The sequence below is a fragment of the Schistocerca gregaria genome, chromosome 1 (assembly GCF_023897955.1).
Source record: "Schistocerca gregaria isolate iqSchGreg1 chromosome 1, iqSchGreg1.2, whole genome shotgun sequence".
NCBI classification, from domain to species: domain Eukaryota; kingdom Metazoa; phylum Arthropoda; class Insecta; order Orthoptera; family Acrididae; genus Schistocerca; species Schistocerca gregaria.
The window spans coordinates 1034447426-1034470586 of NC_064920.1; the positions used below are offsets into that span (position 1 = coordinate 1034447426).

At 43.0% G+C, this 23161-nt stretch overlaps 1 protein-coding gene across 1 annotated transcript in view; it reads left to right on the forward strand.

The window, feature by feature from the left end:
* The first annotated feature begins 706 nt into the window (after positions 1-706).
* LOC126279406 (SEC14-like protein 2) overlaps positions 707-23161 on the forward strand; it is a 277669-nt gene continuing 255214 nt past the window's right edge. The window contains exon 1 of the mRNA XM_049979675.1: positions 707-863. Coding sequence (XP_049835632.1) covers positions 810-863 — 54 coding nt within the window. The 5' untranslated portion in view covers positions 707-809. The remainder of the gene's footprint in view (positions 864-23161) is intronic.

The following is a 23161-nucleotide window of genomic DNA, read 5'->3' on the forward strand; positions in this document are numbered from 1 at the left end:
TTGAAGGTGTGTGGCTGCAGCTATACCTCGTATTTTACATCAAGGTGCACAATTTTCCATTGCGGCAACTGTTATTTGGGCAAGCGTTTGAAAGCATGGAGAGCTACTCACAACAATACATTATGAGGAACGGAACTGCAATGAGAATTCCACTGTCGGCGCCTACAAAGAACCGTTACTCTAAAACATGTTGTGTGGCACGTGGTTAAAAGTCCAGATACGTTTGCTCTCGATGCACCTGGAGAAGACGACTAACGAAGCCATCGCAATAATACGTAAAATAACAGAAACTAGAAAATCGAGAGAGTAATTTTGTATACATTCACACTGACATTCCTTGTGTGCTTTCGAGACCACCTTTTAGTTAAACCGCGTCGTACAATTTAGCAGTATTTTAGTGTAGCACATAAAACCGTTATAGGATCAACGTTTTGCATGCACCAGTTGCAGTTTTCCCACTTACTATGGTTTCGAAGACTTGCCTTCCTGTTCCCTACAACATGGTGTATACGATCTTTCGCATCAGCTGATCTCGAGTTTGACTATTCTGCTCCTGCAACCTGTTACCTTTGTTTCATTACGATCGTGTCTGCAGTGCGCATTGAATGGAAACGGACGGGAGCCTGGGAAGTCGCAGGCGCTTTCTGCGCATGCGCGTCGATCATACTTTCGCACGCCGCAACGCGGCGCTGCCGTCTCCCACGGCATGTGGATGGCTGAGCCCCGCCGCTTCGCCAGTCAGCTTACGGCTGTGACAGAACACGGCCGTAGACTCTCTCTGAATTCGACGTCCTGCTGACCGCGGCATCATGGCACCCGACGCGCTCGACCTCACTGACGACCAGCGCTTCTCTCTGATGAAGGTACGTATTTGCAATGAATACTGTTTGCATCTGCATGGTCCTAATTTCGATTTATCTCACTAACTGTTGGAAAGGCAGTCCTTCACTGACAAGCGTGTCTCAGGCATGCTTCTTTACGTATTTTGTGCTTCGGCGAATAACACGGAGCTGCATCCTCAGTATAGAAGAAAAGATACTCAAACTTTACATCGTATATCAGTGTTTTGTTTGATGTCCTAACAACTGTTGTACTTGCGGACTGAATTATGGGAATTCATATCTGCCTATTATGCAAACAGAGCACCTGTTTATAGTCTAAATTTGTTCATTCATTAAAAAATATTACCCATGTCTAATTTTATTGGGACTGTCAAGTTTTGTACGACCTTCTTTACATTATTACGTAGCTTCCTACTCTTCTCTTAGTACGTGTCCTCTTTTGGATGCTAATCTGTCCTAACTCGGCAGTATTCGTACTAAAAACATGTACCGCTCCTGTGTGTATATTTCAGCGACAGATGAGCATCCAGATGTTGACAGGCCCCAAGGAAAGAGCTATGGAAAATTAGATAATAATGTAAAGAAAATCCTACAGAACCTAGCATTCTAAAGAATAAAACTTGAATAAAAGTACCCACTTATGACGATCCAAAGGCGCCTACACGTCTTTGCGGTCTATAAAGATGTACTGTCTACGTAGTCATGGACCTGAATTTTCATGATAAATCAGATCTTTACCAAATTGTGGACTGGCTGAGTATGTAGTTTTCTTTGCCTATAATATTTATGTCCAACAGTTGGAGTAGGTTGCTCCATACAAATAGCTGCTGCCATTGACGAATCATGTAAGTATGAAACTGAACAGTTATATAGACTGATGGTAACTCAGGTGCTAGGCTACAGCCCGTTAGTAGAATACTGAGGAACCGTTAAAAGCGTAGAGATCCAACTCAAAAAGTTTGCTCAGCTTTAAACTGGATTACTGTTCCATTGAGTGGGGAGCATGTCTGGTTTGACCTGACAGAGGACGCTGAGCAATTAAGAGAAGCCTTATACAGAGAACGTCATATCGAAACGTTACGAGTCTGCATTATTCGCGGGAGCGTGTTACTAACGGACGAGAGTTGGAGAAAGAATGCAACTTGAAGGTGCTGGAAAATGTAGAGTATATATTTTTTTTAATCTACGAATATAGATTTCTAAGTGTAAGGAAGTCCTCTCTGAAAGTATCTGTATGCAGCGCAGCCATGTATGGGAGAAAAACATGAACGATAAACAGTTTAGACAAGAAGAGAACAGAAGCTTTTCAAATGTGGTGCTATAAAGAAGAATAATGGAGACTGAATGCTTAGATCAATACTCGTCCAATCTGTTACTTTATCAAGCGGCAAAGATTTCTTTGGCCAAATATACGTTACAAAACGATATGAGTTTTGACCAGTATACCTCCTCCACGGAACCCTGGTTGAAACAAAACCTTAACAACTAAAACGCCCTAGTTTGTTACTAACACACAATTTAACCTTCCGCATATTACCTTGTTCCTCAAAAGACTTTTTGTTTGCACTGTTATCAAATGTTAGCCTCTTAACCCTGACATTTATGCGATACACATATGTCTTCACCTTGTTAATAATTAGCTGGTAATGAACAGAACTGGGGGGAAGTGAAATTTGTGGTACAACCTGACTAGAAGAAGAGATCGGTTGGTAGGACATATTCTGAGGCGTCAAGAGATCAACAATTCAGTAGGGAGGGAATCGTAAAGGGAAACCAAGAGATGAATACAGTAAGCAGATGCAGAAGGATGTAGGCTGCAGTAGTTACTCGGAGATGAAGAGGCTTCCACAGGATAGACCAGAATGGAGAGCTGGAGCAAACCAGTCTTTAGACTGAAAATTACAACAACAACTAAGTGTCCTGCCAATAAAACGCAGTCTTTGGTTAGCTTTCTCCACAACATTTTCTGTGTTTCATCCAATGTAAGTTGTTCGTAATTGTAATACCTAGGCATTGAGTTGAGTCACGAACCGAGTGACCGCTACGTTCGCAGGTTCGAATCCTGCCTCGGGCATGGATGTGTGTGATGTCCTTAGGTTAGTTAGGTTTAATTAGCTCTCAGTTCTAGGCGACTAATGACCTCAGAAGTTAAGTCGCATAGTGCTCAGAGCCATTTGAGCCATTGAGTTGAATTTACTGCTTTTAGATTAGACTGATTTATCGTGTAACCGAAGTTTTACGAATTCCTTTTAGCGCTCGTGTGGATGACTTCACACTTTTCGTTATTTAGGATCAACTGCCAATTTTTGCACCATTCAGCTATCTTTTCTAAATCGTTTTGTAATTTGTTTTGATCTTCTGATGACTTTATTAGTCGATAAACGGCAGCGTCATCTGCAAACAGCCTAAGACGGCTGCTCAGACTGTCTCCTTGATCTGGCACTGGGACGGAATTCACGTCCGAGCTGATCTCACATGTGCTCTGAGACGGACTTGGGGATCTTGCTCGCCATACCATCGAGCAGACAGCTCATAGAGACACCTTCCTTACGCGAACGAGCATTGTCGTGTCGAAAAATGTCGCATAAGAGGTAACACAAGAAGACGTAGGATGTCCGTGACATACCGTTGTGCCCACAGAGTTTCCTCAGTCGCTGTCAGCCGTGACTTGAATGCGTGCCCGAAGTCTCCCCACACCATGACACAAGAAATAACACCGCCATGCCCCTCTAAAACACGGGATCGATGGCACCTTTCCCCAGCTCGCCACCATAATAAGCCATTATGGTCATCCGGGGTAGCGCAGACGTGCGATATGCCGCTGAACACTATTGTATTATCGCGACATATGTGAGAGAGTGTCACAGAAATAATACAGGATTTGGGATGGACATCATTAAAAGAAAGGCGTCTTTCGTTGCGATTGAATCTTCTCACGAAATTCCAATCACCAACTTTCTCCTCCGAATGCGAAAATATTTTGTTGACACCGACTTACATAGGGAGGAACGATCACCAAGATAAAATAAGGGAAATCGGAGCTCGAACGCAAAGATATAGATGCTCACTCTTTCCGCGCGCTATACGAGATTGGAATGATAGAGAACTGTGAAGGTGGTTCGATGAACCCTCTGCCAGGCACTTAAATATGATTTTCAGAGTATCAATGTAGATGTAGTTGCAGATGCAACCCCGTTCATCAGCAGTCCATGCTTCCCACTAACGACTCCACTCCAAACGCAGCCGTTTGTCTTGTGGTGCTATCAGTAGCCTACGCATGGGACGCTAATTCTCGAGCCCGGTTGCTGCTAGTCTCCGACCAATTGGCTCAAACGACACTCCACGTTGCAGAGAGTCCACTACGTGTTCTCGGAAGGGAAGCCCAGATGTGAAGGGGTTACGATGCGCTTGGTGCAGACTACGGCAATCCTTCCTTGCGGTGGTCGACCGCATACTTGACAAGTATGCCTGTGCTCACGTTCCCATGCAGTCCAACGTCGGGACACAAATCTGGGTACTGCACGATTCGACCGGCCAGCCAAATTGAGACCCACAGTGAGTCCTCTCTCAAAGTCTATTAGCTACTGATAAGGTTGTCTCATTCGAGCACGCGGCGTCTCCGTCTCCTCCATAGTGATCACTCAATTTCTAAAGCAGTTCAGGTCCCTGATGTACCCTTCCACGCCTGAAATAAGAAAAATATTAATGTGGTCTGGTGGCCATTCTACTTGTCACAGATGATAGATGCTCTTACCACTTACCAGTTCATATGATTTGCCAAAGAACTGGTGATTTCTCAAACTGGGGAACAATCAAGAATGGCGTGGCGCATGGTTCGGTCTTGGGTCCCCTGCTGTTCTTAATATGTATTAATGACTTGCCATTCTATATTCACGAAGATGCAAAGCTGGTACTTTTTGCCGATGATACAAGTGTAGCTATCCCACACAACAGACATGAATTAACTGATGAAATTGTAAACGATGTTTTTCAGAAAATCATTAAATGGCTCTCTGCAAATGGGCTCTGATTAAACTTTGACAAAATACAGTATATAGAATTCCACACAGTAAATGCAATGACACCATTAATAAATATAGACTTCGATCAGAAATCGGTAGCTAAGGTAGAATGTTCAAAATTTCTAGGTGTATGCACTGAAGAGGGGTTGAAATGGAAAAAACACACTGAACATCTGCTGAAACGTTTTAGTTCAGCTACTTGTGCTATTAGGGTTATTGCAAATTTTGGCGATATACGTTTCAGTAAATTAGCTTACCACGCCTATTTTCATTGTCTGCTTTCGTATGGCATCATATCCTGCGGTAACTCATAATTGAGTAAAAACCATGTAATCAAAATAATTGCTGGAGCTGATCCAAGATCACCTTGCACACACTTATTTAAAGAGCTAGGGATCTTCACTGTAGCCTCACAATATAGATATCCACTTATGAAATTTGTTATTAACAATCCGAACGAATTCAAAAGTAATAGCAGTGTACATGGCTACAACACTAGGAGAAAGGATGATCTTCACTACTCAAGGTTAAATCTAACTTTGGCTCAGAAGGGGGTAAATTATGCTGCCACAAAAGTCTTTGGTTCAAATGGCTCTGAGCACTATGGGACTTAACATCTGTGGTCATCAGTCCCCTAGACATAGAACTACTTAAACCTAACTAACCTAAGGACATCACACACATCCATGCCCGAGGCAGGATTCGAACCTGCGACCGTAGTCGTCACGCGGTTCCAGACTGAAGAGCCTAGAACCGCACGGCAAAGTCTTTGGTCACTTAAGCAATAGCATCCAAAGTCTGACAGATAGCCATATAGCATTTAAAAGGAAATTTAAAGAATTTCTGAATGGCAACTCTTTCTACTCATTAGATGAATTTTTGGATATAATAAGTGGGTAATTTCCCCACCCCCCACCCAAAAAAGTAAGTGTCATGTAATATACAGCTTTTATTAACCTGACACGTTCCACATCATTACGAAGTGTCGTATTCATGATCTATGGTACAAGAACTAATCTAATTTAATCTAATCTAATCTTTACATACTTATCAATGATGTGCACGTGCACAAAGTTACATTCGACTATGTCTTCTAGGTGTTACGCGTTTTCTTGTCAGTCTCTGTACATCCACAATCATCCTGATTATAAAAAAATGAGACGTGAATAAAAGTACTCATTGATGGCGCTACAAAGGAGACGAAAATATTTTTGGGCAATAAAAATGTGTTGCTTGCGTAACAGGTGGACCTGAATTAAATTAGATCTTTACGAGACTCACGACCGGCTCAGAATGTAGTTCTTTCAGTTTCTCGCGGCGTAGCTGATAGTAAATTAACTGGAGGCAAATGTCGGGTAGCGTGCTCGACAACCGCTGCTATTTCGAAAACAGAAGCTAAAATTTCATCCAGTTAACGACTGTAGTATCGGATCTCAGAGCCCAATGTGCAGAAATTTCAGTTATTAATGATTATGTCAAGAGTAGGCGTACACCAGTGAACCAATTTGTTTAATAAACTTTTGCTATTTTCTTGGACCATTTAAGTCGAATGCCAGATTGATTTATTTCAACAAAGACTATTACATCCTTTCCTACTGAAATAGCGCACCGTCTTCACTCACTGTTTTTCCTCCCGATTATTAGCGACTGAAATAGTCACTCATTGTAGAAACAACTCTAATAGATATAAAGTAAGAGATGAAATTATATAGGTTGAATCACCTAAAACTTGCACCGCAAATATCGCGGAAATGGAAAGTGCTATTGATGTACGCTTTTTAGAGAACGGGTTGGTAGTCAGGGGCTGGCATTGTTCGACAATCAACCGACTTAATAGCCCTTAGTGTTTTTTTTCTGCAAATGCACACTTTTTGAAATGGAACAATGCCTATTGACATCGACAAACTATCGTTTACGAGATATCGTGTTTTGAAAAGCTTTCACACCGACACTTGTTTGCACCATTCAGCCTGCATAGTTGCTACGTACGATGTTGCTATGTTTGCTTACAATGTGCTTGCGTATTTGTTGAGTGCATTGCGACTTGTCAGTTGGTTACTGTGCCACAGTCCAGACAGTAGATAGTGAGTAGACAATGAGATTTACCAATACAGAAAAACTCGAGTTGCTCATGATGTATGTGGGGAATAGGAAGAATGCAGTTCATTCTGGTACAGTATATGCGGCAAAATATCCCAATAGACGTCAACCATCTCAGCAGTTGTCTACCAACCTCTACAACCAGTTACGTGAAAGTGGTAGTGTAAAACCTGGAAAACGTAACAGAACGAAACAAGGGACGACAGAAACAGTTGTTGCAGTTGATGCGCACGTTACCTCCAGCGCAATCGCACGAGGAAGTGGCGTGAGTCAGCCAAGTGTCCTACGCATTACCCTTCGCAATAGGTTCCACCCTTATCACATCTCTCTCGAACAAGAGCTGTGTGGAAACGATTACGAAAATCGTGTTGACGTCTATACGTGGACATCAAGACTGGATACTCCTGATGTCTCATACATTTTATTTAGTGATGAAGCCACATTTACCAATCATGGCTAGATAAACCGCCGAAACATGCACTATTGACCTGTTGACAATCCCCGTTGCCTTCGTCAGCTGAAACGTCGGTGCCTATCGAGTGTACACAAATGATGTTTGACAGTGAACCATCAGTTCATAGACCCGTTTTTCATAGCTGGAATACAGAATGCGGACAAGTATCGCAGCCTCCTAACAGACCATCTTCCACGGATGCTAGAAGATGTTCCTCTTCAGACTAGGAGAAACCTGTGGTACCAACGTGATGGGTGTCCAGTCCATAGCACACGAAGTACTAAAACATGTCTTAACAAACTGTTTCCCAGTCGCTGGATTGGACGCAGAGGACGTGTGCCACAGCTGACCCGTTCCTCTGTACGGCTGTAGACTCTTTTCTGTGGGGAGAGCTGAAAGACGCTGTCTACAAGGACATATCAACAGAACCCGATGATACGCAGCGACATAGTACTGCATCCTGCTTGGACATTTCCCCTGAAATGCTAGCACTTGAGCAGTCGTTCCATACCAGACTGGAAGCGTATTGCCGTTGCCGATAGTTAGTTTGAACACAACCTGTGATGGTCAGCTGTCTCGTTACTGGTCAGAACCCTCACATCTAGTGTATCTACCTGCTGTTCTTTAGTGTGCTGACATAGGTATTTCACATGTGTCGGTGTTGGAACTTTACAAAATACGATATCTCGCAAACGACTCGCATTAGAATCCTGCAACAAACACCACTTACATTTCGATTTACCCTACTTTTAGTTTCTTAATGTCAATAGGCTCTACTCCAACTTAAAAGTGTACGTTTGCACAAAAATACAATTTCTTTGTATTACACACATCAAAAAACGTTTACATCACTCAGGTTCCCGGATTTTCTGATGACAGACGTTGACTGTGGATTTTGTATCACAGACACAGTCCCTTTGACTGTTCAGAGATGTCACTAAACACGCCCAAAGATGTAAACAACCATGCTTGAGCAGCGCCTATTAGACGGAGGGGGTCGACAGCCGATTAGTTCCAGTCATTCCACCAAGAAGGAGGTACCCGGCTCGTGTTGTCTGTAGTTCAACCATGCCTAGACGGTAAATACCGTACTTCGATCACATCCACATTGTTACTTTGTCCCAGGAAGGGCTCTCGACAAGGGAAGTCTCCAGGCGTCTCGGAGTGGACCAAAGCGATGTTGGTTCGACATGGAGGAGATACAGAGAGACATGCCTCGCTCAGGCCGCTCAAGGGCCACTACTGCAATGGATGACCGCTACCTAAGGATTATATAGTTCGGAGGAACCCTGACAGCAACGCCACCATGTTGAATAACGCTTTTCGTGCAGCCACAGGACGTCATGTTAGTGGACCGCTCCGGATTGGCATCACGTTGTCTTCACCGATGACTGTCTTATATGCCTTCAACCAGACAATTGTCGGAGACGTGTTTGGAGGCAACCCAGTCTGGTTGAACGCCTTAGACACACTGTCCAGCGAGTGCAGCAAGGTGGAGGTTCCCTGCTATTTTGGGGTGGTCATGGGAGGCGCCGTAACGGCTGTACATACGTGAATGCCATCCTCCGAGCGATAGTACAACCATATCGGCAGCATATTGGTGAGGCATTCGTCTTCATGGACGACAATTCATGCCCCCATCGAGCACATCTTATGAATAACTTCCTTCAGGATAACGACATCGCTCGACTAGAGTGGCCAGCACGTTCTCCACACATGAACCCTACCGAACATGCCTCAGGTAGACTGAAAAGGACTGTTTATGGACGACGTGACCCACTAACCACTCTGAGTGATCTACGCCGAATCGCCGTTGAGGAGTGGGTCAATCTGGACCAACAGTGCCTTGATGAACTTGTGGATAGTATGCCACAACGAGCACAGGAATGCATCAGTGCAAGAGGACATACTACTCGATATTAGAGGTACCGGTGTGTACGGCAATCTGGATCACCACCTCGGAAGGTCGCGCTGTATGGTGGTACAACATGCAATGTTTGGTTCTCATGAGCAATAAAAAGAGCGGAAATAATGTTTATGTTGATCTCTATTCCAATTTTCTGTACAGGTTCCGGAACTCTCAGAACTGAGGTGCTGCAAAACGTTTTTTGGTGTGTGTATTATCATCTATTGACCTTCTAACAGTACGAGACCCTGACAACCAACCCTAGGAGCCGCTGTCAATCATCCCATTCTGTGAAAATCGTACATCAATAGCATTTTCCATTTCCGCAATATTTGCAGCGCAAGTTTTAGGTGATTCACCCTGTACAATCATCCGTAGCATCGTACACTAGAGACGAATGAGGTCACAAAACACTTTTGCATCATGTGAAAATTTCTCATAAAAAACAAAAGTCAGTGTTTTTCACATGTGATTGAATCTAGACCAGATCACCAGCCATAGAGAAATTGTATCTGGTTTAGAGAATCATTATACTCATGGTACATTTCCCTTATCTCGGTAACTCCAGAACTTAAAAGATCGGGATTTCCTCCCAAGTAGTTCCTGATTACGCCCGTTGACTGGCTGTCTCTTCTCGTTTGTAGAGACGTCAGTTTACGCCGATAGAAGTGACACTGTGATTACGGCGCTGGACGTGCATTTGGAAGGAGCAGGAATCAAATACTCGTCGTGCATTCTGATTCAGATTCGTCTGAAGTATTTGCCCGAGCGGTTCAAGGCACTACAGTCTGGAACCGCGTGATCGGTACGGTTGCAGGTTCGAATCCTGCCTCGGGCATGGATGTGTGTGATGTCCTTAGGTTAGTTAGGTTTACGTAGTTCTAAGTTCTGGGGGACTGATGACCTCAGAAGTTAAGTCCCTTAGTGCTCAGAGCCATTTGAACCATTTTTTGTCTGCAGTATTGCCGGGATTGTTGTCTCAACAAGGCGATGCCTGACTGCATACCACGTCCTTGTCCAACTGAACTAATGTTCAGACTAAGCGTTTTTGTCTCATAGAAAAACCAAACGGCTTTCCTTGTCATCATTACCAATAAACAGCAAAGGACAAAGAAACTTGACGTCAGTACCTACGTCTCCTACACTAGTAGTAAAGCAACCCTAAGGTCGAAGGTCTACAGTGTTGACAAAACATGGCCATAAGACTGACGTTACGTTCCTATATTCGTACACATAAGAACCAGTCTTCAAGTCTTTTACGAGCAGACTCAACAACACACCGCGGTGTCTACACGTCGATGACGCTAACCCATTTTTCAAATATACAAATTTATTTGATGTATAACGATCGCGTTTATTTGCAAACAAAAACTGTAACGTTTGTACATTTTATTTTTAATCTATCTTTTATGTGCGCCAAGACAAGAAAAGACGCCCGAGTAGAAGGCGGTGTTCATCTTCTACTTTAGTGGTTGAAGACCACCCGCATGACTTTGTAATAAAACTAGCTGACAAACCCGGTAATCCAGTGCCTGGGTATTCGTTTTGGCTATTTTCTATTAAAAACTAAAGTAAAACATGAACTGTGTTTGTAGTGGAATATAAAAAAAAAGTTCATTTGCATGTACTCGTAAAAACATCTGTGAAATTATGAAACACAGTACGAAGAAAGATCCATAACGTACAAATAAGTAAATCATCCAAATCACGAACCATTGTATGCAAAATACAAATTCTCTGTAATGTTTATTTAACTCAGAACTTGATTATAAATAGTGTTTCTAGTTCAATGACCAGTAAGCTGGACGCAGCTGCTTCGCGAGTCTACAACACGATTTCGTAAACGTGTTTATGGCAACGCCTCTTCATAGCTACATCTACGTAGATACTCCGCAGATCGCCCTTAAGTGCCTGGCAGAGCATTCATCGAACCACCATCACAATAATTCTCTATTATTCAAATCTCTAACAGCGCGCGAAAAAACGAATATCTATATCTTTCAGTGCAGGCTCTGATTTCCCTTATTATATTATGATGATCGTTTCTCCCTACGTAGGTCGGCGTCAACAAAATATTTTCGCATTCGGTGGAGAAAACTGGTGATTGAAATTTCAGAGAAGATACCGCCGCAACGAAAAAGCATTTGTTTTAATGATGTCCACCCCAAATCCTGTATCATGTCAGAGATACTCTCTTCCTTACTTCTCGATAAAACAAAACCTGCTGGTCTTCTCTGAGCTTACTCGATGTACTCTATTAAAACTATCTGGTAAGGATCCCACACTGCGTAGTAGTACTCCGAAAGAGGACGGACAAGAGTGCTGTAGGCAGTCTCTCTACAAGATCCGTTGCGTCTTCTGAAGTGTTCTGCCAACAAATCGGTCTTTGGTTCGCCTTCTCCACAACATTTTCTAGGTGTTCTTTTCAATTTAAGTTGTTTGTAATTGTAATTGTAATTCCGTGGCAATTAAGGCCTTTAGATTGGGTTGATTCATTGTGTAACCGAAGTTCAATGGATTCCTTTTAGCAGTTATGTGGATGACCTTGCAATTTTCGTTATTTGCGGCCAATTGCTTATAGGAATGCTATTGTTTTCGTCTACAGGTGTTTGCGTTTCGCAGTAGACCTTGCACTTTTCATTATTTGCGGCCAATAGCTTATAGGAGGCTATTATTTTCGTCTACAGGTGTTTGCGTTTCGTAGTTGACAGCTGTCAGAAACGCTGCCAGGTGTCAGGCATTTCCTTAAGTTGAGTCCACTGGAGGAGTGTATTACTAGTAGAGAATGAAGTACTGAAATCTCATGCATGATGCGGCATTTTGTCACACATCTCAGAGTTTGACTTCATATCTCTTGAACAATGTGACATACAACGATATAATTTTGCATGCATATTCAGTGGCATATTTTAATACTGTCTGCGAAATATTTTGCGAATAGAGTGAGTAGCAAAGGAATAATAAAGTTAAATGTCATTCACAATGCGGTAGTTTTTCACACATCTCAGTGCTTATGTCGTCATATCTCTTGAATTATGTGTGCTACCATGATATACTTTTGTTGGTGTATTTAGCCGCCGCGTATGTGGATACTGCCAGCGAAATCTATTTGGAATAAAATCGGAAACACAGAAGTAAGAGGTTAAATTTAAACATCATGCGGGATGCAGCAGTTTTTCACGCTCTTTATTGTTTACGGAGTCATATCTCCTGAACTATGATAAGTAGATTGTTCTTACTCCCCAGTAAGGGGCAGGTGTCCCAAGTTTAATTGAAATCGGTCCAATGGTTTAGGAGGAGATGTGGAACATACGCGCACACACACAAATACATACTTCGATTTTTATAATACATGGATTATTCCTTCAAGAAGAGAACACTCATTTACAAATGGTAAGAATGAAAATAATTCATATAAAACAAAGTACAGTACAGCGAATTATTACGTACCTGTTACCTCTACATATAAAGTTAACAGTTCTCCCTAGGTTTCGCCATTAAGATACACAGATTATAATCGATACTGAATTATCACGGCAAAAAAATATTTCATATAACGAGCAAATTTATTGGGTGTTAAGGTACAACCGGAAGCTGAAAGGTTCTTTTGTGAAACGTCTCCACCTGTCGAATTTATTCAGAAGAAAATTAGTGGGCCAATGACGGGGGGGGGGGGGGGGGGGGGGGAGAATCTGTGGTGTGCAGCGGGGATGGGAGGGGTTGTAACAGGATCCTGATCGTATGAGCTTCGGAGCCGTACATTGTATAGTACACACGTACCTGTCGGAACGGTTGTAGTGTCCTGAAATCTTGCACTAATCTCGCACGCCGAGAGGACACTCGGCGTTGGCCATCGCGAGACAGTGTGGGAGTTTGGACCGATATTGACTCTTTTCGGCTTGCTAGCGATCTTAGCCAAGAATGCAGTGCAGTGTACACTGGCACTGTCATCGTTCTGTTATGTCTTTGCTGGACTGTATTGAGATTAGTTTCGGGCGTAGTTATCTCAGCGAGTAACGTCTCCTTCGTATGCAAAAGTAGACGATATGCTAAGCTCAGTGCTGCCTGACAACGACCTGGGGCTAGTTTGGCAGCTGCCAGTGCCTGACGAGTACATTCGATGTGTGACGTCTCCCCAAAAGTAGATCGCTTCCAATGTCTGCAACATTGGGACGTACACGCAAGTGATTTCTAAATCCGAAATGCTTGCTGAGTATTATGTGATGGATCTCATGATAGGATTTTAACCATCTACTTGTTTCTCCTTCAACTGGAGCCAATGAGCACGAACACAATCAATCTGAAAAATTAGGAATTTTACGTCGCCGAATTCTAAGGAAAGTCTTGAGTGACCTTGCTGTAACACGATCGAGTGCTTACACGCTTTTTCTATCGTGCTTGTCAAATGACAGTTGATGTTACTGGCAGGAGGGGAGAATAATACTGGAAAGAGGAGATGTAAGTGACAGTCAAATGAAGAAGAGACAAATGGAAAAAATAAGTGTAGTTGTTTATTATTTCAAAATTTATCGCCAAAACTGTTAATACTTTTGTCTCACTGTGAGACAGGTCGGTAAGTGCCTTCTTGGAAAAATGTGTGCGGTTGGCTACGGAAACAAACAGGCATGACAGCTCCACGAAAGTTACGATGACGCTTTTCCTTGACTGCAAGGGCCCACTGCGCATTGGCTTTTTGGAACACGGCGCCACAATTAACACACAGCAGTACGGTGACATATTGCGAAAACTGAAGAGCGCCATCAACTCTAAAAACTCAGGAATGTAGACAGACGGCATCATTCTGTTGCAGGCTAATGGCCGCCCACTTGTTGCCAAGGTTGTTTTGAGTATGCTGCAGAAGTTTCGCTGAGAGACCCTTGTACATCTTCTGTAATGTCACGATGTCTCCCCACGCCGTGTTTCTATATCTGCAACCCTGGAAAAAGACGTACGTGGCCGTCGATTTGCTTCGGATGAAGAGGCGTACGTCTGGGAACAATCTCTATTCCATAGCCAACCGAAAATATTTTTCAATGAAGGCACTTGTCTCACAGTCGAATAAATGTATTAACAGTTACGGCGATTTCTTTTGATGTTAACAGTTGTTGCGACTACTTTTGAAACAATTAACAGTTTACTTACTTTTTCCCATTAGTCTCGTTTTCATTTGGCCGTCCCTTACACATCATGACAATACTTATGATTGATGTACTGAACCTTGAGAGAAAAGAGAGCTGGGAAATGGAAGAAGTATACAGAATTAGACCCAAATCGCTTGCGTCCCTCTGTTGCAGAGTCTTACAGCTTATTATGAACTTAAACAACATGTTGTTCTTGTATAAAAAGTAGTTCCTCAGGAAAGCATCACTCATAAGAAACAGCTCCTTTACACACGTGATACCCTGCAAAAGCAGATTCCGTGTTGCTCTGTATCAAAAATAAGTTCGACACCTGTCACACACTGTCTTTTGTTGCAGAATATTTTCAGACACGTTACTGGTTCGAAGAAATTTTTGTTATAGCTTGGCCCTTTGAGATAATCTCAAAACACTAAATCTCACAAAACGTAATTACACTGATGAAAACATCGCTACACCAGAAAGTAATTAGAGTAACGAAATTTTAGGAATACAGTACGTTAGGTAACATATTTAAGCAATTAATATTGCAAGATCAAAAGTAAACGTACGTGCTAGATAAGCCATTGAAAATATGAAATACTGATACACTAATAACCAGTGCAACCGCCAGTTTGTCGAATGCAAACTTGCGAACATGGATACATTGTTTTGTACAGGTGCCGGATTTCAGTTTTGTGGGATGGAGTTCCCTGTCTCAAATGTGCTCGATTTGTAGGCAGACCTGGTGATTGTGCAGGCCAAGGCAGCGTGTCGACACTCGTAGAGCGGTATGTGGCCGAGCGTAATCCTATTGGAAAACATCCCCTCGAAGGTTTTTCAGGAATGGTAGCACAACAGGCCGAATCACCAGACTGACGTACGATTTTGCTGTCAGGGTGCGTGGGATAAACTCGAAAGTGCTCCTGATATACGAAATTGCACCCCGGACCATAACTCCGGCTGTAGTTCTAGGGTGTCTAGCAAGCAGATAGTTGAAAATGGTTCAAATGGCTCTGAGCACTATGGGACTCAATTTCTGAGGTCATCAGTCCCCTAGAACTTAGAACTTCTTGAACCTAACTAACCTAAGGACATCACATACATCAATGCCCGAGGCAGGATTCGAATCTGCGACCGTAGCGGTCGCACGGTTCCAGACTGTAGCGCCTAGAACCGCTCGGCCACTCCGGCCTGTGTTATGCATAGCTTGGGGGTAAGTATTTCTAGAAAGGAAAAAAAGAAGGCAAAGACCAAAGTGAAGGTGTCATGTGGAATGTTGAATGTTTTATTATCATTATTATTATTTATTTGTATAGCATTTTTTATCACACCCCTACTCTGTGTTATTTAAGTAATCCTTCAATGTATAAAATGTATTGCATGACAGGTACTTTTTAGGTCCCTATTAAAATAAGGGTTTTTTCAATTTCTTTAATCTCTTTTGGTAATTTATTGTACAGTTTTATTCCTTGGTCGGAAATGCTGTTCTGACTTTTATGTTTATTTTTTCTTGGTAAATGTAAGTTGAGTCTATCTCTTGTTGCATGGTCATGGAGAGCTGTTTGTGCAGTAATTACCAATGTTATTTTTGTTGTGTACAAATAACTGTTAAATGTATTCTCATGGAGCAGTTAAAATCCCGAGTGTTTTGAACAGATCTTTACAATGAGCTGGTCTAGTATTTTTGGTTATTATTCTTATGGCTCTTTTCTGGAGTTTGAGAACTGTGTTCGTATTTTGTGCGTTTGTTCCCCAATAAGGAATGCCATAGCCAAGAAGTGAGTGTACATATGAATAATATGTAACTAAAAGACATTGCATTTTACGCGTTGATGATGGGATTCTAAGGGCATAACATGCTGATGACATTCAGTTTGCAAGTACCTTTGTGTGTTCACACCACTTCAACTGAGAATCAATATTCAGTCTATAGAGGCGCCATCTACATTCAATTTAACTTCTCATTTTCCTCTTCAAACTGAAATTCATGGTATTAGTTTTCTTTATGTTCAAAGTCACTTTATTGCTTATTGACCAGTCATAAACATCCTTGAGAGTTACATTTGCTTTCTTGGCAAGGAGTTCTCTTGTTTTCTCAGTGACTATAATATTGCTGTCAGCAGCGAAGAGAATTTTTTCACCACGAGTAACAATACTCGGAATCTCATTGATGGAGATAAGGAATAGTAATGGTCCTAATATCCTACCTTGCGGAACCCCTATATTGGTTGTAAGCCCCCAACCGGCTTCCTTCTGATCAACACAAGGCCATCACTGAAACCGAGGCAAAATCAGCTTTCATCAAAAAACAAAACAAACCCCACCCTGCCCTCCAGTGAGCTCGCTTGACACCACAGAAGTCGCAAATGGCAGTGATTTTGGGACAGTAGAATGCGCGCCACAGGGCATCTGGCTCGGAGCTGCCGTTGAAGTGAACGTTTTGTAACAGTTCGTTGTGTTACTGTGGGGCCAACCGCTGCTCAGACTGCTGCTGCAGATGCAGTGCGATGCGCCAGAACCATAAGCCGACCACGATGGCCTTCCCCCTCGGTAGTGCCACGTGGCCGTCTGGAGTCCGGTCTTCTTGCGAACGTACATTCTCGTTGACTCCACTGCCAGCAGTCATGTATAGTAGCTACACTACTGCCTAGTCTTCCTGCATTAACACAGGACATCCATCTTCTCGTTGCACTATTACACGACCTCGTCCAAACTCGGTTAGGTGTTGATAACGGCGTCTTTTTCGCCTTAAAGGCATTCTTAACTAATATCAACTCATCCCGTCCAGTCTCAAAGCTAACTAACGCTCACGACCGTTACAGCGTGTATTCAAAGCAAACCCGATTCGCGTCCTAATAGTGGCACTAATAGCGCCACCCTTTAGCGACTGCCGCAAGACTTGAATAGACATCATCATTCAGATATAGAAACACGCCTACCAATTTTCGTTTATATCGCACAACTCCTTCTTGATATTGCGATTTTTTTCCTCAGTGAGGAGACCCCGTCTGGGGTAGTTCGGCGATCTAGTACAAACCTTTCCACTTGACGCCAATTCGGCACTTGCGCGTCGATGAAAATGAGACGAATTGAAGAGTACAGTACGAGGGGGTCGCAAATGAAACCGGACTCCGAGGGCGCTGCCACTCGTAATACGTAGTGCAGGGTTCTCACGCTAGATGGTGATAGTAGAGACCTTCCTGAAACAGCTGTGCAGACGGCGTCAGTGTAGAGCTGAACGTGCAAGTATGGTATTGTGTTTCTCTGACTGTTGGCGGGTTACCTCTACGAAGTCGTTATGGCAACTTTAAAAGAACAAAGAGTGTGTGTGAAATTTTGTTTCCTGCTTTAAAAAAAACTGCAACGGAGACACACCAAATGCTTCAGGAAGCTTTCCGGGAGGACGCTATGAGCCGCAGAAATGTTTTCGAGTCGTTTGGACGCTTTAAACTTGGTGAGATGTGTGTTGAAGACCAAGCTCGTTCTGGACGCCTTTCAACATCGCGAAATGAGGAGAACATTGAAAATGTCTGCCAAAAGATCAACGAGGATCGTCGCCAAACGATCGACCGAATTTCAGCAGAGGCAGGAATCAGTTGGAGCTTGTGCCAGCGGATTTTGAGTGAGGATTTGCACATGAGACGTGTTGCTGCTAAATTTGTTCCGCGCCTTCTCACACAGGAGCAAAAAACCATCCGCATGAATGTGTGTCAGGACTTGAAAACACAGATTGCACGTGATCCAAACTTCTTTAACAAAGTCATTACAGGGGATGAGAGTTGGTGTTACGGGTATGATCGAGAAACCAAGCAAGCGTCAAGCCCGTGGAGGACTCCCAACTCTCCCAGACCAAAAAAAGCAAGGCAAGTGACGTCAAATGTGAAGACAATGAGCATTATCTTTTTTGATGTTCGTGGAATTGTGCATCGGGAATTCGTACGCCCTGGCCAGACTGTTAACCAGCACTTTTACTTGGATGTTTTAAGACGTCTGCGAGAGGATGTGAGGAGGAAACGCCCGGAACTTTGGCGATCAGGTGACTGGTTTCTGCATCGCGACAACGCTCCAGCACACACGGCCTTACGAGTGACCCAGTATTTGGCATCTCAGAGGTGGTCTGTCGTCCCCCACGCTCCGTATTCGCCGGACCTAGCCCCGTGCGACTTTTTCCTATTTCCACAAATGAAATAAACGCTAAAAGGGGAGCGTTATGACGATGCGGAGGCGGTAAAAACAGCTTCGCAAAGGGCACTGGGCACTATAAAACTTGACGAGTTCCAAACATGCTTCCAGCAGTGGGAAAAGAGACTTGACAAGTCCATCGCATGTAATGGAGAGTATTTTGAAGGTGACTGAAGTAATTTTGTAAAAAGGTTCACCAGTAAATGTTTTATGACAACAATCCGGTTTCTTTTGGGTCCCCCCCTCGTATACTAATCTAGTCCCCGAGCAAAGAAAATCTCCCACCTGGCTGGGAATCGAAACGGAGACCCCCAGGAGCTAGAGGCAGCAACGCTACCACTACACCACGAGCTATTGCCGCAAGATATTGAAATCTTCTGATATGCGGGACGAAAACAGTGAGCCAAAATGAGCTGCATTCTTCGGAGACGGTAACTCGAGGTCAGTCACTACAAAAAAAAAGGAGAAAAAGAACGCAATCTTCCTGAGAGTAAAGTGTTCCTCTCCAAGTCACAGCCTTGAACTGCAAACAGAACAGCAAGTAGATAATTTGCTGTCGTTACACTTGAAGTGTCCCGACCTTGATTACAGACAGAAGATGACAAAGAGGAGTGACCGCCGCCTATAAGTTTCCGTCGAGAGGTGAAAAAGAAAGCAACAAGTATTGGAACCCTCACGGAAAAACCTTTCAGCTTCTCGACAGGCAGCTTCACTCGAAACAGAAAAAAACAGCCCTGCTATTACTCAACGTAAGTACTCGTCAAGCAATGTGCAAAAAATATTGCGGGAGTTTTACAGTCCGTGCTGCTGATTACCATTAGACTTGCATCGATAATTTGAAAACCACTGTGAAGTTCGGGGAAGAGGGTACTTTCCTACGTGGTTTCTTCCCGTTCTATTCGTTTATGGCGAGCGGGAATAATGAGTAATGTGCGCTGTTGAATATACACAGGGTTAGTTTGATTCTTGTCTTCCATATCCCTACGGAAGAGACACGTAAGGGATTTGTCGGTTACTAAATTCTTTAATAATGGTTCTTGAAAAATTCGTATGTAAGCTTTCACGAGATAGTTGGCGAATTTCTTCAAGAGTCCGCCAGTTCAAATTCTTCAAAATTTATGTAACGCTCTCCAGTGAGTCAAATAAACTCACGACCTTTCGTGCTGCCCTAATAAGTATATGTTCAGCCCAATAAGGTGAGAAATCCAGCTTATGGACCACTGCGGGGCAGATTGCACAACTGTATTACTGAGTAGCAATGGAGCAAACGCGCCGGTTGAACTGTTATTTTAAATGCCTCGGCTGGTCTTCGTGTCACGACGATAGGCAGGTAGCCACTGGAGAAGTGGCCTTGAGGGCCGAAACCGGTCGTGCCATTTCAAGGAAATATAAAACTGCAACAGGTGGGTTCGTTCACATGCAAACTCTAGGACGGGTCACACGGGAGTTTTGTAAGAAATCGCTTTTGTTCACTGATCCCATTTCCCCAGTATTCCACCAATGAGTCGGTGTGCCACCTGCTTTATCAGTTCTAAAAAAATGTGTGTGAAATCTTATGTGACTTAACTGCTTAGGTCATCAGTCCCTAAGCTTACACACTGCTTAACCTAAATTATTCTAAGGAAACTCACACACCCATGCTCGAGGGAGGACTCGAACCTCCGCCGGGACCAGCCGTTACCAGCTCTACATTCCTAAACATTTAAGTAAGGTTCCACTCTTTCCACCACTTTAAAGTCAAGATATGATTTGACATTTGTGCAGTTTCCTTCAGATAGTGCTTCATCACGGTTAAGTCATCTGCAAAACTTAAACAGTAAGAGTCTTAACACTCTTCCATGGGGCACACCCGAAACGACAAACACCGCCTTTCGAGCATCAACTTCATCTTTTTAATTGGTTCGAGGTAAATTCACAATTATGTATACTCGGAAAAAGTACGAAATTCTACACAAAGCTATGCCTCGCCTATCAACGTTGGGGGCGTGTGTGTTGCGAGATATCGCGCATCCTCGAAGCACTGCAGAGGTTTCTGCTAGCGGGCGCACCAGCTTAGAGCTTGCGTTTCCCATATTTCCCCGAAATCCCGAAGTTCAAACATTGCCAATAGTGCCAGAAATTCACAAATACTTAATTCCTTTTTAAAAAGCAAAACGTATGTTGCAAGCATAATATCCTCTTCCAAATTGTATTTTCACTCTGGAATAGTGTGCGCCGGTATGAAACTTCGTGGCAAACAGTAGTGCTACACTTTTCACAGGCTGATCACGTAGTACCGCTTGTGGAAATGGTGGTGGACCTTGGTTACTCTATACTTGCTGGATACTAATGATTAAGCATCAACCTGAAAATCGGACTGGATAACTACAGGTGAATCAGTGTCAAAAATATGTGAAAAATATGTAACTGCCTATAACATCGGAATATAAGACCGGCACCAGCTGTTTGAATATCTAATATTTCTCAAAACTGATTCAACATTAAGAAAGAGTGAACGTTTATTTCTCAAAGAAATTCGTGTTCAAAACACAGATTCCAGTATTTCCACCACTTTGAAAACTGTTAAACTGAAATAGATTATTTCACTAGCCATTCATGATTGCTCCGGCACAGTAATGCTAAAAATCATGACTCCTGTGCTTGAGTATGATAATGTCTGATAGAAACTGGTATCAACGCCAAACGATTTCAAAAATTGTTCCAATGGCTCTGAACACTATGGGACTTAACATCAGGGGTCATCAGTCCCCTAGAACGTAGCTAACTAACCTAAGGACACCACACACATCCATGCCCCAGGCAGGATTCGAACCTGCGATCATAGAGGTCGCGCATTTCGAGATTGAAGCGCCTAGAATCGCTCGGCCACGCCGACCAGCCAAAACGATTTACGTCGGCAGCTGTAGGTCTTTTCAATGTGACTATCTTCAAGTTTGCAACAGCTGTGGAAAACCGCTTGTCAAAATTAATTTGTTTCTTATATTTCGGTAAGCGCCTGGCTAACTGAAAGACAAGAAGAACTCGAGCTAATACCTGTTAATCACAGACTTAGCTAAATGGTTGCATATCTTGGGACTTGTTTACACGTAAAAGCGGTAGATCTGTGTTCAAAACGTGGTAGAAAACGAAAACAGTTGTGTCACATCCAACCAGTTTTTCCGAGGGTGCTTTATTGCATAGAAAAAAATTACAAGTCATGGTTTCCTTTCCTACGACCACTTTAATTAAAATATGGAACATTGCTTGCAGAGCAGTAAAACATAGTGAGCTCAGAGTCAAAAACACTGTAGCTATAATGCTACCAATTCTGCTTTGGAACGGAAGTAAATATCTCGTTTTACAGGATCGGTTATTGGTGCATAGAAAACAACTTCGACAAGTACTTCGTAAGTAGTCTCTAGTTCTTTAGCAGTATTTGGCATTGAACAGTTTAACCTTAGTTATCCGTAGTAAAAGTGCTTGTCTAATGAAAGAGTGTTGCCCATTCATCATTATACCGCCTTTTGGTTGCAGACCAGCGTAATCACCCCGACTGCCTCAAGACGAGGCATCACTTGCCCTTATTTTAGCCATATGAGCTGAATATCGTCACAATTATATATTCGACTAGCATGTAATCAGAAGCAATACATATGCTGTTAAGAAAGTACTTCTGCTCTTGCATTTCATGTTAACTGAACTTATTATCTCTCAATTAGATTTAGATGCCGGCCGGAGTGGCCGAGCGGTTCTAGGCGCTACAGTCTGGAACCGCGAGACCGCTACGGTCGCAGGTTCGAATCCTGCCTCGGGCACGGATGTGTGTGATGTCCTTAGGTTAGTTAGGTTTAAGTAGTTCTAGGTTCTAGGGGACTGATAACCTCAGCAATTAAGTCCCATAGTGCTCGGAGCCATCTGAACCATTTTTTTTTTAAATTTAGAATGCGATCTAATACGTATTGTCCAGCACAGAACGGTACCTCCGAATAACACATCTAAAAAAAAGTACCTGCATATACGCAAAATTGTCTGCGACATTTTCACCAAGCAGTTAAATAATGTTAGCTGTACGTGGTCAGAAGCATGCATTATAAAATGTTAACAACAAATTCCCGTTATAATTAAAACAACATTCTTAATATTAACAAAATCAACCAACTGAAGCTCTTGTAATTACTATCAGGGAGGACAGTATTATTATAAAAGAGGACAATAAACGACATTGTGGAGCGGAACTTCCGAACTGAAATATTGTGTCAAGGGCATTGGAATGCATATTTTCATTCTGGTGCAAATTAAACCAATTACAAATTTTCGAAAGTGTTTCTTCCCATTGGCGATGAGGCTCATCGTAGAGCGATGGCCGGCCGCGGTGGCCGAGTGGTTCTAGGCGCTTCAGTCTGGAACCGCGCGACTGCTACGGACGCAGGTTCGAATCCTGCCTCGGGCATGGGTGTGTGTGATGTCCTTAGGTTAGTTAGGTTTAAGTAGTTGTAAGGTCTAAGGGACTGATGACCTCAGATGTTAAGTCCTTTAGTGCTCAGAGCCATTTGAAC